We start from the raw sequence: 15,131 nt of genomic DNA on the forward strand, positions 1-15,131 counted from the left end.
TCCTCTGCAGTGAATGGGTGCCGTCAGAATGAGAGTCCAAACAGCTGATAATAACATCACGATAATCCACAAGTAATCCACACCACTCCAGTCCATCAGTTAATATCTTGTGAAGCGAAAAGCTGCACAAAAAGGTGCTTTTAACTTTGGCTGCTGGCCAAAATTCTCTCCTGTTTCAAACTGATGACTTTTTCACTGGAGAAAGAAATATTATGGATATATAAGACTTTTATTTCAGCAGGAAGCAATGGTTTGAAGTTAAAAAAAAAACCTTAATGATAGGTTTGTTTCTTACGAACGCACAGCTTTTCACTTCACATGATGTTAACTGATGGACTGGACTGGTGTGGATTATTGTGATGTTTTTATCAGCTGTTTGGACTCTCATTCTGACGGCACCCATTCACTGCAGAGGATCCATTGGTGAGCAAGTGATGCAATGCTACATTTCTCAAAATCTGATGAAGAAACAAACTCATCTACATCTTGGATGGCCTGAGGATGTTACAAATTTTTAGGTGAACTCTTTCTTTAAAGCTGTGCCATTCATAAATCCATTCCTTGAAATAGTAATAACAAGGTCTATTTGTATTTGTAGGTTCCTTTTTATTCTGCTGGGGCCCAAAGGAAAGGCCAAGTCATACCGTGAGATCGGACGTGCCATCGCCACGCTCATGTCTGATGAGGTGAGTTTATGTGCATGCTAATATAATCTGTAGGTGATTTCATTTGAACTGTGGCCTAACGCTGTGTGCTTTGGGCTCCTGCAGGTGTTTCATGACATAGCTTATAAAGCGAAAGACCGCGGTGACCTGCTGGCAGGCATTGATGAGTTCCTGGATGAAGTCATCGTGCTTCCTCCAGGTGAATGGGACCCTGACATCAGGATCGAACCTCCTAAATCCATCCCGTCTGCAGATAAACGGTACCACACCGCCCTGCATCATATATGATGAATGAAATCCAAAACTTGTTGTTGCTTACTCATTTTGGGCTGCTGATTCCAAAAATAGTGTCTGTTTTACTCAAGCATGTCACTCTTTCTCACAAAATATGATGCATTTTGAAGCATTTTTGATTTTGGCAGTCATTCGTAAGGTAAAAAAGGTTTTTTTTTAGTTGTTAGTTTAATAAGTGCATTAAAGCTGATACGAATATATAATTAAAAATGTCATTGTTTTTTTTGTGATGCAAAGTTTTTATTGGTGTTTTTGAATCCGCATCATCAAATTAGGTAATATTTAAATGAAAGCCAATGAAACTGTGTGTGTGTTTAGTAAAAACAATATTGCCGGAGGGGAAGGTCTTCAGATGAACGGCGGTGCTCCTCATGACGGGAGTCCAGCAGGCGGCGGTGGCCACGCGGTCGGTGATGAACTCAAATTTACTGGCAAGTAAGTATATAAACACACACTAATACATGTTCATGAACACTTGTTTTAACAAGAAAAACACGGTTAACTTGAGTTTATACTGGCCTTTTGTTATTTCTTCATTGAAAAGTGCAGAACATTGCAGTTATTGTATTTACACAATCATTCAAAAGTCTGAGATTTAAATTTTTAAAATGTTTTTAAAAAGTCTCCTCTGCTCACCGAGGCTGCATTTATTTGATCAAAAATCCAATAAAAACAGTAAAATTTTGAAATATTATTATAATTCAAAATAACCCTTTTCTATTTGAATATGTTTTGAAATGTAATTTATTCCTGTGATCAAAGCTGTATTTTCAGCATCACTCCTCCAGTCTTCAGAGTCACATGATCCTTCAGAAATCATTCTAATATGCTGATTTGCTGCTCAAGGAACATTTCTGATTGGTGTCAGTGTTGAAAACAATCTCTTTCTCTTGTAGGTTTTGCGGCGGTCTTATTCTGGATGTCAAAAGGAAGCTCCCATTTTATGCGAGTGACTTTTACGATGCTATCAACATACAGTCTCTGTCTGCCATCTTGTTCATTTACCTGGGAACCGTCACAAACGCCATCACCTTCGGAGGGCTGCTGGGAGACGCCACCGACAACATGCAGGTTCAACACATCACGTCTTTTTCAGAGTGTCTTATCGCTGTGAGTGTGTATTATATACTAGTGTCGGATGGTTTGGCTGAGCTAGGTTTATTCAGGAGCTCGATTGGTTGTGTTCACAGCTCTGGGGATTTAAAGGCCACAGATAACTGTTTGGTTATTAAACATGTCACGCCAAATATATGTCATGTGTTTCCTAGATCGGCTGTTTGGAACCAGATCTACATGTTGGGATTTGATCTCTGCTATACTGAGAGTGACTTTTCTTCCAACAACTGTGTGTATAAATAGTGTCAGGATTGTGCGTTGTACTTTCAGACATGTGCGGTGACTGCAGTTTGCGCATATATATTTAGCAGTGCATGTATATGGCGCAGGCTAAGGAGGATCAGCTATAAATAGCCTCAGATTACACACAAGCGCACACACACACATATAAAATAACACAAATACACTTCAAAAAAATCCCTTTAAAGGAATCCGTCTCCTGACCTTTGCCATTCACCTCGAAAGCCTGTCTCAGATATGCAAATTAAAGTTTTAGATGCAGATTGCATGTCGGTGAATTGATATTTTTTGCCTCATAAGTTTAAAAAACCTTGAAGATAACGTGTTTGGAGGTAAATGTGTACATATCAGATACATAAACATAGATCTGAATGCAGAACAGTTTAAATATGCTGTGATTGGCCTTTGTAAATCGATGGGATTTTTAAAAACATTACTGTTTATCAGTTTTAATGATAAAAACTCAAATATCTAATAATTATGACTGTCAATAATTTATATATTTATTATTCATTAATAGTAATCATGAAATATATTATTATTATTTATTTACTTTTTAAATATTGTTATTGTACAGTCGTGACCAAAGGTTTTGAGAATTACATAAATATTAGTTTTCAAAAAGTTTGCTGCTAAACTGCTTTTAGATCTTTGTTTCAGTTGTTTCTGTGATGTACTGAAATATAATTACAAGCACTTCATACGTTTCAAAGGCTTTTATCGACAATTACATGACATTTATGCAAAGAGTAAGTATTTGCAGTGTTGGCCCTTCTTTTTCAGGACCTCTGCAATTCGACTGGGCATGCTCTCAATCAACTTCTGGGCCAAATCCTGACTGATAGCAGCCCATTCTTTCATAATCACTTCTTGGAGTTTGTCAGAATTAGTGGGTTTTTGTTTGTCCACCCGCCTCTTGAGGATTGACCACAAGTTCTCAATGGGATTAAGATCTGGGGAGTTTCCAGGCCATGGACCCAAAATTTCAACATTCTGGTCCCCGAGCCACTTAGTTATCACTTTTGCCTTATGGCACGGTGCTCCATCGTGCTGGAAAATGCATTGTTCTTCACCAAACTGTTGTTGGATTGTTGGAAGAAGTTGCTGTTGGAGGGTGTTTTGGTACCATTCTTTATTCATGGCTGTGTTTTTGGGCAGAATTGTGAGTGAGCCCACTCCCTTGGATGAGAAGCAACCCCACACATGAATGGTGTCAGGATGCTTTACTGTTGGCATGACACAGGACTGATGGTAGCGCTCACCTTTTCTTCTCCGGACAAGCCTTTTTCCAGATGCCCCAAACAATCGGAAAGGGGCTTCATCAGAGAATATGACTTTGCCCCAGTCCTCAGCAGTCCATTCACTATACTTTCTGCAGAAGATCAATCTGTCCCTGATGTTTTTTCTGAGAGAAGTGGCTTCTTTGCTGCCCTTCTTGACACCAGGCCATCTTCCAAAAGTCTTGGCCTCACTGTGCGTGCAGATGCGCTCACACCTGCCTGCTGCCATTCCTGAGCAAGCTCTGCACTGGTGGCACTCCGATCCCGCAGCTGAATCCTCTTTAGGAGACGATCCTGGCGCTTGCTGGACTTTCTTGGACACCCTGAAGCCTTCTTTACAAGAATTGAACCTCTTTCCTTGAAGTTCTTGATGATCCTATAAATTGTTGATTTAGGTGCAATCTTAGTAGCCACAATATCCTTGCCTGTGAAGCCATTTTATGCAACGCAATGATGGCTGCACACGTTTCTTTGCAGGTCACCATGGTTAACAATGGAAGAACAATGATTTCAAGCATCACCCTCCTTTTAACATGTCAAGTCTGCCATTCTAACCCAATCAGCCTGACATAATGATCTCCAGCCTTGTGCTCATCAACATTCTCACCTGAGTTAACAAGACGATTACTGAAATGATCTCAGCAGGTCCTTTAATGATAGCAAAGGAAAGGTTTTTTTGGGATTCATAACATTCTTCATAACATTCTGGAGTATATGGAAATTGCTATTATAAAAACTTAAGCAGCAACTTTTCCAATTTCCAATATTTATGTAATTCTCAAAACTTTTGGCCACGACTGTATATTAATAATAATCACTATTAATAATTATTTTACCATCCAACTGAAGGCTGAATATAATTTTTATGGTTTGTTATTCAAGGATTCATTGAATGAATGATAAACAACAAACATTATATAATAGTAATAATAATAGTAACAGCATTTTTTTGTTATTACGAATAATTTATTATTATTATTATTATTTTTATTATTAAATATGCATTATTATTATTATTATTATCATTATAAATTAACATTAATAATCACAGTTAATAATTCATTCACCCTCCAACTATACTCTGTTTGTAATTTTAATGGTTGATTGTTCATTAAATTATTGCATCAGTAAACAACAACAAGAATAATTAATGTATTTTTATAATATTATTATGCAATTTATTATTGTTATTAGTAGTAGTATTTGTATTATTGTTATTATTTAATTCAATTATTGATTAATAATAATAATGCATTATATTACATGGGATTGTGTTGTGTTTTAGGGTGGAAGGAAAAGTCCATGAACTTAACAGAAAATGTCTTGACAGAAAAAAATGTGTGTTGTTTTTCCATGGATTGTTTTCTAACTGTGTATGAGTGACACACTGAAGTGTAATAGTTCGAGGTTTGTTCAAATCTGACTACTTCATAGAATGAGCAGATGCAGCAGTGATGCTTGTGTAAGAAAACTCCAGTGGTTTGTGCTGGAAACCAGCGTTTGTCCGGATAAACACTTTCAGATTCTACTGTGAGGCAGAAATGTGCTTTTGAAGAAACAGTGGCCGTCAAATCTGATAAGAGTAGCTGTTTCAGTGCTTTCCCGCAGACTTGCCTTCACACACACTCCCGTCGCTGTAGTTTCTCCTCTTGACATCAGTGTTTTTGTGCGTCTGTGCAGGGTGTGTTGGAGAGTTTTGTCGGGACGGCGTTGACTGGTGCTGTGTTCTGTCTGTTTGCGGGTCAGCCTCTCACTATCCTGAGCAGCACTGGACCCGTGCTCGTCTTTGAGAGACTGCTCTTTAACTTCAGCAAGTGAGTGTCACATACACACAGACACATACTAAAACATTGTTTGAATATATTAGTTATCATTATAATTATTATATTATTATGAATAATTATAGTTGCTACATTTTTACAGTGGGAAAAAGAAAATAAATCTTTAATAAATGTTTGCATTAATAATAAAACCAAAAAATAGGAATATTTGTTTTTGTGTATCGTTAATAATCAATTTACTCAAGCGTATTATTTTTTAAATATAGAAAAATATTATATATTTTTAAAAAATTATTATATTTTTAAAATATATTTATATATTATATTATATATTATTTACTTGGGAAATTAATTAATTATTTATTATTATTATTATTATTATTAATCCATTAGTTACCCTGCAGTCAGCTGTTTATCATATTATTTATCATATATATATATATATATATATATATATATATATGTGTGTGTGTGTGTGTGTGTGTGTGTGTGTGTGTGTGTATATCCCAGGGAACACTTGTTAGGAAAAATTGTTAGACTGAATGCAATGTAAGTCGCTTTGGATAAAAGCATCTGGTAAATGCATAAATTTAATTTTAATGTAATGTGTGTGTGTGTGTGTGTGTGTATATATATATTTTATTACTATTACTATTTTTATTAAGTTAATATAATAATTAACTTAATAATAGCCACAATCAGTAATTAGTTTACTGTGCAATATAGACTGTAAGTTGTTCATCTTTTTAATGTTCGTTACAACACATAATAAAAATACTTTATATGTTATTAATTATTTACTTTAGTTACGTTTGCCTGTGCAATCTAGGTTTATTTTAATTGTTCATTGCCGTTTGATTTATTATTTGTTTATATGATTCAGTCAGATTTTGTAGCCAATCTTATCAGTTTCTCATTTAATTCAGAGACTTCTGTATTGATGTGTCATATTTAGTTTGAGCAAAAACAAGCAGCAATCCCAGGACCTCTTGTAGCTGTGTCATCTGAGGCACAAAAAGTGATCCGGAATCAAGATACATATTATGTTTTTTACTGTTTCCGCCAAGGTCTCGTCTCTCTCTCTCTCTTTCTCTGTCTGTCTCTCTCTCTCTCTATGTCTGTCTCTCTCTCTCTCTCTCTCTCTCTCTCTCTCTCTTTCTGTGTGCATGAATACATTTCTCTGTCTCTCTGTGAGGCTTCAGGTTTCTCTATTTATGTTCCATTATGAATAATTGAGTCAGATTTCATGTCTGCTTCTGCTGACGTGTATCAGTTCAGCTTCACTGAGGGTTTCCATCTAAAGCACTGAGTCTAGAATTATGGATTATCATATATTGGATGAATCAGATGTTGCATGCTAACATGATTAGTTTTTTCTGATCAAAAAAAGAGTCTGGATTCAGACTTGGACACAAGAAACATAAGAGAAGAGTCATTTGGAAATTATTCCAAAAACGTACGTAACAAATGTATATGTGTATGCTAACATTTTTAATTAAAAATGTATAATAATGAATGATAAAATAAATAATAATTATTATTAAATTCAATTAAAATAAGTAAAAATAATAAATAAACACACACACAGACACACACACATATTTATGTATATAGTAAAATAAATTAAATTAAAATGTAAAAAATAAAGAAACTATATGTATATGTAATTCTTAATTCAAAAATTATGTTTATATGTATATATTTCAATATATATTTACATATTTTGTTATTAAAATGTAAATATTTAATATAAATATATGTATAAATATATATATATATATATATATATATATAACTATAAATTAAAATTAAATGTAATATATATATATATATATATAGTGCCTTCCTTTTCTAAAACGAATATTTCGTTTAAAATGAGTTTAAAAAATAATTAAATAAAAATGTTCACACACACACACACACACACACACACACACACACACACACACACGTATATAATTCCTAGAATAAAACATTTATATATATTTAATTCTTAAAAATATTTATATTTTAAGTATGCATATATTATTATTATTTAAATATATACAATATTTAAAATGTAATTAAAAATATAAATATATATATATATAGATATATTTTAATGAATTTGGAGATTTAAAAAGGAGATAAAAAATTGCTTTCAGTTTAGAGCATTGCATTATGGGATTAGTGGCACATAAATGCTCTGGCTATGTATTAAATATTTTGAATAAAAAAGAAGCCCATCCAGGTGATCCATGCAAAAAGACAAAAATGTACATAATCAGTATGCATACTGCATGCAAATCTGTTTCAAAACCAGAGGAAAGTATTTCAAACATATTGCTAATTTTTTTCTTCTCATCCTCTGATTGGTTGATTGTTTTCCTCCTAATCTGTGATTGTAGGCGAGGGATGCTGAAGTGTCTGTGTTTTTGATTGGTTCAGGGATAATGATTTCGACTATCTGGAGTTCCGGCTGTGGATCGGTCTGTGGTCTGCTTTCTTGTGTCTGGTGCTGGTGGCCACAGACGCCAGTTTCCTGGTGCAGTACTTCACCCGCTTCACAGAGGAGGGGTTTTCTGCTCTCATCAGCTTCATCTTCATCTACGACGCCTTCAAGAAGATGCTCAAACTGGCTCACCATCATCCAATCAACTCAGACTTCAACATGGACCTGGTCACGCAGTACGGATGCCACTGCACTCCTCCAGACGGTGAGACACTGATCGATCAAAGAGAAAGTGTGTGAGACCAAACACTAAAATAATCAGAATTGATCTTATCATTTACATTTTTATTAAAGTTATTATTATTAATAATATAATAATAATATATTTACATCATTGCTTGTTTTCAGAGAAAATATATTAATATTTAAAAGTTTTTTTTTTATTATTGACAGGTTGTTTGAATTTTTTACATTTTCTTTTGTTCTCTCAATTATGCAGAGGATTTCAGTTATTTTAGCCTTTTTTTACATTTCTTTCATAATTTTTTTTAGCAATGATGTGATTCACATTTATTTTATAATTTTTCTACATGCTATTTATTTATTTATTTTTATATTTATTTGTATATTTGTTTGTATTAATAATTATAATAATAAAGTAACATAAATACGTGTTTTCAAAGAAACAGAGAAATATCTTAATACATAGTTAAACGTCTATTTTTTTTACTCTATTAACAAATGGTTATTTTTTATTATATTTTATCATTTAAATGTTTTTATTATTATACATGGTTTTTTCTTTCTGTCTTTCTTATTAAGTTGTCTCATTAATTAATTATTTTTTATAAATATAATTAGAGATCGACCGATATGGGTTTTTCTATAGCCGATGCCGATGTTTAGAGGTCAGGGTCAGCCGATGGCCGATATGTGCTGCTGATTTTTAGGGCCGATATCTTGAAGTTTTCCCCTTCATTTGCATGCAAAGATGTCACACTAATAATAAGTGGATGCACAACATTTCTAAACTTATCATCATTTATTGAGCACTGACTTGAACCATCTCTCGAATCTTAATTTTGTGCACTGCATGGTATTAAAATAAAAAATGTATCCAAAGTTAACCAAACAAAATCAATAAACTGACCAAGTATTAAATATATAAAACAGGTTATATATATATATATATATATATATATATATATATATATATATATATATATATATATATATATATATAATATATATTTACATAAAAGTTTTAGAGCATTTATCAAGTAGAATTTTTCAAGTTTGTTGGAACATAAATGTAAACTTAAATATACATTTAAATAAATACAATTTTAAAAATAAAAATCTGAAAAATATAAAAAAATAAATATATAAAAAATAACAGTAGTGCTGCAAACACACTAGCAACCAGCAACATTTGTGTTTGGTATAAATGACACAGAACATCTAAAGTGCATTCTAATTTCAAACTTACATCGCAGTCTGTTCATTATTAAAATAAAGTACAGTCAACCAAAAATTTAAAAGGTTACTCTGGTCAGTTTAAATAGACAGTATACCGGTCCACTCTGCTGTTATGCCAAGGTTTTTGCTCATGTGAAGAGGATCTTTATAGTCTAGTTTACATTAAATAAATAAAAAATATTATAGTTTAACATTCAGATACATTGCGAATATGGAAACATTTGGATATGTGCAGAACGAGACGTGAGCAATAACCTCCAAATACATCTAGTCAAACCCGCGCTCGCTCGTCCTCGTATGGATTGGATCATTTTTCGGATCAGCAAAAAAAAAAAAAAAGGCCAAGACAAATAAACATACGTTTTGTCTTTTTTTATTAACATTAAATTATTAAATTAAAATATATGAAATCAACTTAAAGTGCACATAATATCTTCTTTTTAACATAATAGCCCGACTTCTCATCTCCCAGTGTGCTGTGATGAAGTGAGCAGTTATCATCACATAGCTCTCCGTCCCCCTGGACGTCCACCCTTCTGTCGTGAGCGCAACAGAGGATGCTCGGGATAGTTCATCCACAACTGTTTTCTTCTCCTGTTCATAAAGATCTGCCACAATATTTTCACTCTAACCTCTTTCCTCATCATTATATCTGACAGGGAATCCAAAATGAACCGGCCGTTCAAGCTCCTCCGTTCCTCCGCTCGCCATGACCACTGAGTGTGGACTAAACATGCGCAACTTTATTTTTTCATAAATCAATCCGCGGGTCACGTGTGTGCCGAACCGAAGATATTGATCCGAATGGATCACGGATCAATGATGATCCGTTGCACCACTACTATAGTGTCATTTGAAAACATTTCAGATGCGTTTTAAACAACGAGCACCACGAAAGCATTAAAAGAGGCGCATGCATCGGTCTCCTTGACGGGAAACAGTCAACAAAGTAAAATGATCTCCAACGTATGGCGCGCTCTCTTCATTTTATCAAATGATCATAATCACATCTATTCATTTTACAGTCCTGCTACTAGCATTTTATTCAGACTAAAACCCCTTTAATTCGGATGAGAAAGCTTTTTTTCCAAGTGGCTTTTGCACATAATAATAATACCGCTGCAGACGCATTTTGCAGCATTAAAGTAATTAATTGATCATTAATTTAAACGACGATCGATCATAGAAATTATCGAATATTGACATCCCTAAATACAAATGAGTTGGATGGAAAACTGGTTATTGTCTGCATCAAACCATGCTTCCGAACAAATGTGATTCACCGTTCTGGGCAGCTCCAGCACAGCTGTCTCTCCGAGCGCGGTGCTGTCTGTGAGCGGGGCGGAGTAACGTCAGAGACAGTTTACTTTGGTAACGTCACGCTGCAGTGTTTGTTAGAGCTGTCAACTTCTCCACCCCATTTACAGAGTGAAATTCTCTGACTACCTTTATCTTCCAGGACTGCTGTTGAATCTTCCAAAAGTTTTGGCTTGGGGTGCTTCACATGCTGCTGCAGCAGCACTTTCCACCGCACCAATAACACGGGCTGCCCGCCAACGTGCCTGACTTTAAATCTGCGCTACTAAACACGGATATCGGCCGATGCCGATATATAAAAAAAATGACAAATATCGGCCCGATATATCGGCCGGCCGATATATCGGTCGACCTCTAAATATAATAAAATACTAATAGTTACATATTAGCATCGATACTTGTTTTCAGAGAAAATATTATAATATTTAATAGTTTTTTTTACCCTATTGACAAACTGTTACTTTGAATTTTAGACATTTTCTTTTTGTTTTGCACATGACTTGTATATGTTTATTAGAAATCATGAAAAAATACTGATCAAGAAAATGAGTGAGAGAGAAACTGACATTCAACATCAGGTTTAAAATAAAACTGAACTTATATTTTGTGTCTTTGATTCAAAAGGCAACATTTCAGCTGAGTATATGGAGAAAATGGAGGCTCTGATGAACAGCACTGGACAGGTTTGTGTTGATCATTATTCAATTATTACAATACCCACAAAGCATCTGTACATTTAGATCAGTCAAAAGAATGGCCAGTTACTGCACAAATACAACACATATGACATTTCAACCGACTGAACAGTTTTTTGTTGATATGAATGAGGACATTTGTTAATGTTTGTGTCTGCGCAGCACCATCTGAACGCGACCTGGGCCTCTCTGACTCGCTCTGAGTGTTTGGAGTGGGGCGGTCAGCTGCTGGGACCGACGTGTGAATTCGTCCCTGATATCACACTGATGTCCTTCATCCTGTTCTTCGGCACATACACCTGCTCCATGGGTCTGAAGAAGTTCAAAACCAGCCAGTTTTTCCCAACTACGGTACACAAACACACACACGTCATCAGCACTCATTAATGAGGATCTAAATTGGCTTATGCTTTACTCATGAGGATATTCCTCCTCACAGGACTAGGAAACCCTGCCCACACACACACACACACACACACACACACTCACACACACACACACACACACACACACACACACACACACACACACACACAGAGAGAGGCTTTAAGCTTCAATCTGAAACTCATTGCTTCTGAATTAAAGCTCTTTTTGGTTTGGCAGCTGTAATGGAAAATATCTGTCCAAAAATGCTGTAGCATATTACCAATCTGTACTCATTAAAACATCATAAATCTCCATTAATCTCCACTAATTAGAGATTCGATTTAAAGATTATAGTTTTCACTTTCGATTCTGGTATTTATAGTGTATTTTAGTCAAAGATCTGTGATGTTTTTGATTATTTAGTATTAAATTTACTAATGCAACATACAGTTTACTAATGAACTTTTTTTATTGCCAATTTTGATTTAGACATTATTACATCTTTTTTTACATACATGTAAACATGTTTTTTTTTTTTATTAAGATGAGTTGATTTGAGTTCAGTTGATTTGAGTTGTTGAGTTTATCTGAGTTTATTTAAGTTGAGTTTAGTTGAGTTGAGTTTATTTCATTTGTTTAGTTGATTTGAGTTCAGTTGATTTCAGTTGTTGAGTTTGAGTTATTTTGAGTTGATTTGAGTTGAATTTATTTGAGTTGTTGAGTTGATTTGAGTTGATTTGAGTCGAGTTCAGTTGATTTGAGTTGAGTTCAATTGATTTGATTTGAGCTTATTTGAGTTGTTGAGTTGAGTCAATTTGATTTTTAGTTGAGTTGATTTGAGATCAAGTGTATCAAAAACAAATATCTTGTTTTGCAAGGCTTTTCTTACAAAAAAAGAAAGAAAAATGTGAAAGAAATGGAGACTACATCTAAAAAGTTCCACTTTCCCTTTATGCGTTTATTTTATAAATTATAACATAAAATCCTAATGCTGAAAACAACACAAAATACTGATAAAAATGTATACATGTATTTATAAAAAATGTATTAAATAAACTAAATAAAATATGCTGAAAAAGCCCCATGTTATTTGACATCATCTGAACTGTTTGAACTGTACATGTGAAGTCATATGCTGAATAGTTGTTTATATTTTGCAGATCCGCAAAATGATCAGTGACTTCGCCATTATTCTGGCCATTTTGATCTTCTGTGTTGTGGATGCGCTGGTCGGTGTGGATACACCCAAACTAATAGTGCCAAGTGAATTCAAGGTGTGTGAGTGCACTTCTATGTTACAGTAATCCTTTAATAATCCCAAACCACTCACTGAAGTCTGACACTTGAAACCTCTAATACGTGTGTGTGTGTGTGTGTGTGTGTGTGTGTGTGTGTGTGTGTGTGTCACAAACAGACACAACTCTACATGTACATCATGTGAGAATCCAGTGCTTGTATTGTTACTGCAAAATCTGTATTGGCACAAGCTGAATCAAAATAACTTTCGTTAGTAATGCTAACAAACCATAATACATGATATAATATAGCAGATCAATAGATAATTTAGTTTCAAATATAATTATGATGCTCATATTTCTATTTAAATGTAGATACTATAACTATATATATATAATATGCATAAAGTATATAATCCTTGCTAATGAAAACGATTATAAAGTGATTTATTCATTTGCTAAATTAATAAATGTAAATAAAATAGATGTAAATATATTAGGGGTGCAACGGTTCAACTGACTCACAATGCGGTTTATGTTTAGGGAAAAAAACTATAATGCCAAATAAAAATAATGAAAATAAGAAAAAAAAAGTTCATTTTATTTCAATTTCTAATTATCCTGCATTTTTCTACCCTAAATAGCCGACGAGTCCAAATCGTGGTTGGTTTGTTCCTCCGTTTGGAGGAAACCCATGGTGGGTTTACCTGGCCTCGTTCTTACCTGCTCTTCTGGTCACCATCCTCGTCTTCATGGACCAGCAGATCACGGCGGTCATCGTCAACCGCAAGGAGCACAAGCTGAAGGTACAAACGGCTGATGTGATGTTACACAGACTCTGGGGCTGCTGTGGAGTTTAATGAGGGAATACACCACTGCACGCTTCAGTCGAGACAGGATTCAGATCTGTGCTTAATGTGGAGAACTGATCATTCATTTAATGTAACGAGTGTTGTTTTTCTCCCCCTGAGCGCAGAAGGGAGCCGGGTATCACCTGGACCTGTTCTGGGTCGCCATTCTCTTGATCGTGTGTTCGTTCATGGGTCTGCCGTGGTACGTGGCAGCAACCGTCATCTCCATCGCACACATAGACTCCATCAAGATGGAAACTGAGACCTCCGCACCTGGGGAACAGCCCAAATTCCTTGGAGTCAGGTGAGGGGAAAAGTCAAAATGCATTGAAATCTTGAGGACAACCTAGTTTAAGTAACTCTCTAGACTGTATTTTAACATGGAAAGAACTTGATTACAGCATCAAGAGGTTTGGCCGTCCTCACTAAAAAACAACCAATTAAACAGGTTTAATATGGCGTTATATGAAACAGCATTTTTGTCCAATGAGATCTCACTGTGGGCGGGGCTATGCAGCATAGTGTCAATAAATAAAACATCAACAAGCAAGAATAATGTGGAAAAGTTGACCTGTATGGATTTTTTTAATATATATATATATATATTTTTTATATAGAATGTGGATGATATAGATTTATATAATGCATAAATGTAAACCAGGGTTATTATAGTTAACTAAAACTAAAAGCATAAGAATGCATATTTGTTAATGTTAACATGTGTTTTGAATCCGTTCACACATGAGTGTGGCTCATGCTTGTTTTCTTGATTGTTTCTCATGCAGGGAGCAGAGAGTCACAGGAACAATGGTGTTTATTTTGACAGGTCTGTCGGTCCTCATGGCCCCCATTCTGAAGGTTTGAGATTTCATATTTATTAAACTCACTCTATACTCTCTTTTTGCATACTAAAACGTATCTTTCTCCGGGAGAATAAGACTGCATGTTAAAGAGGGTTGTAGTGTTTTTAATGCATGTGTGTTTGCTTTGAGTTCATGTGTTCTACTAAAAGTTGACAAAATATGCTTCTTTTTTTTTTTTTTAGCACATAAACATATTTATCCATTTATTTCTCTTCTGGGAAAACAGACCACAAATATGTATGACTCATGACTCTGGCTTGTCACATAGCAGGATCATAATTCATATCTGTGATGCAAACAGAAGAGTATTTAAGAAAATATCAGTTGTGTCTACAAAATATTTCTGAGGATATTTTAAGCAAGTTATTTTTCTTAAGTTAATTTAAATAGGGTTTATAAATATATAATACATTTATGGCTTATATTTATTTAGCCCAGTATCAACAACTTCATTAAACTTGATTACTTAAAATCTTTTATGAAAAAAAGGTAAAAAAAAAAATATTATTGATAGGTAC

General features: G+C 34.4%; 1 protein-coding gene across 5 annotated transcripts in view; it reads left to right on the top strand.

The window, feature by feature from the left end:
* LOC132116959 (electrogenic sodium bicarbonate cotransporter 1-like) overlaps positions 1–15,131 on the top strand; it is a 46,127-nt gene that overhangs the window by 24,979 nt on the left and 6,017 nt on the right. For all 5 annotated transcript variants that reach the window (XM_059525881.1, XM_059525878.1, XM_059525880.1 and 2 more), the window contains 12 exons: positions 599–686; positions 771–925; positions 1,278–1,394; positions 1,856–2,030; positions 5,276–5,409; positions 7,804–8,072; positions 11,228–11,286; positions 11,461–11,649; positions 12,825–12,938; positions 13,544–13,705; positions 13,876–14,054; positions 14,536–14,608. In XM_059525881.1, the coding sequence (XP_059381864.1) occupies positions 599–686; positions 771–925; positions 1,278–1,394; positions 1,856–2,030; positions 5,276–5,409; positions 7,804–8,072; positions 11,228–11,286; positions 11,461–11,649; positions 12,825–12,938; positions 13,544–13,705; positions 13,876–14,054; positions 14,536–14,608 (1,714 nt within the window). The remainder of the gene's footprint in view (positions 1–598; positions 687–770; positions 926–1,277; positions 1,395–1,855; positions 2,031–5,275; positions 5,410–7,803; positions 8,073–11,227; positions 11,287–11,460; positions 11,650–12,824; positions 12,939–13,543; positions 13,706–13,875; positions 14,055–14,535; positions 14,609–15,131) is intronic.

This window comes from Carassius carassius, chromosome 36 (assembly GCF_963082965.1).
Source record: "Carassius carassius chromosome 36, fCarCar2.1, whole genome shotgun sequence".
Taxonomy (NCBI): Eukaryota; Metazoa; Chordata; class Actinopteri; order Cypriniformes; family Cyprinidae; genus Carassius; species Carassius carassius.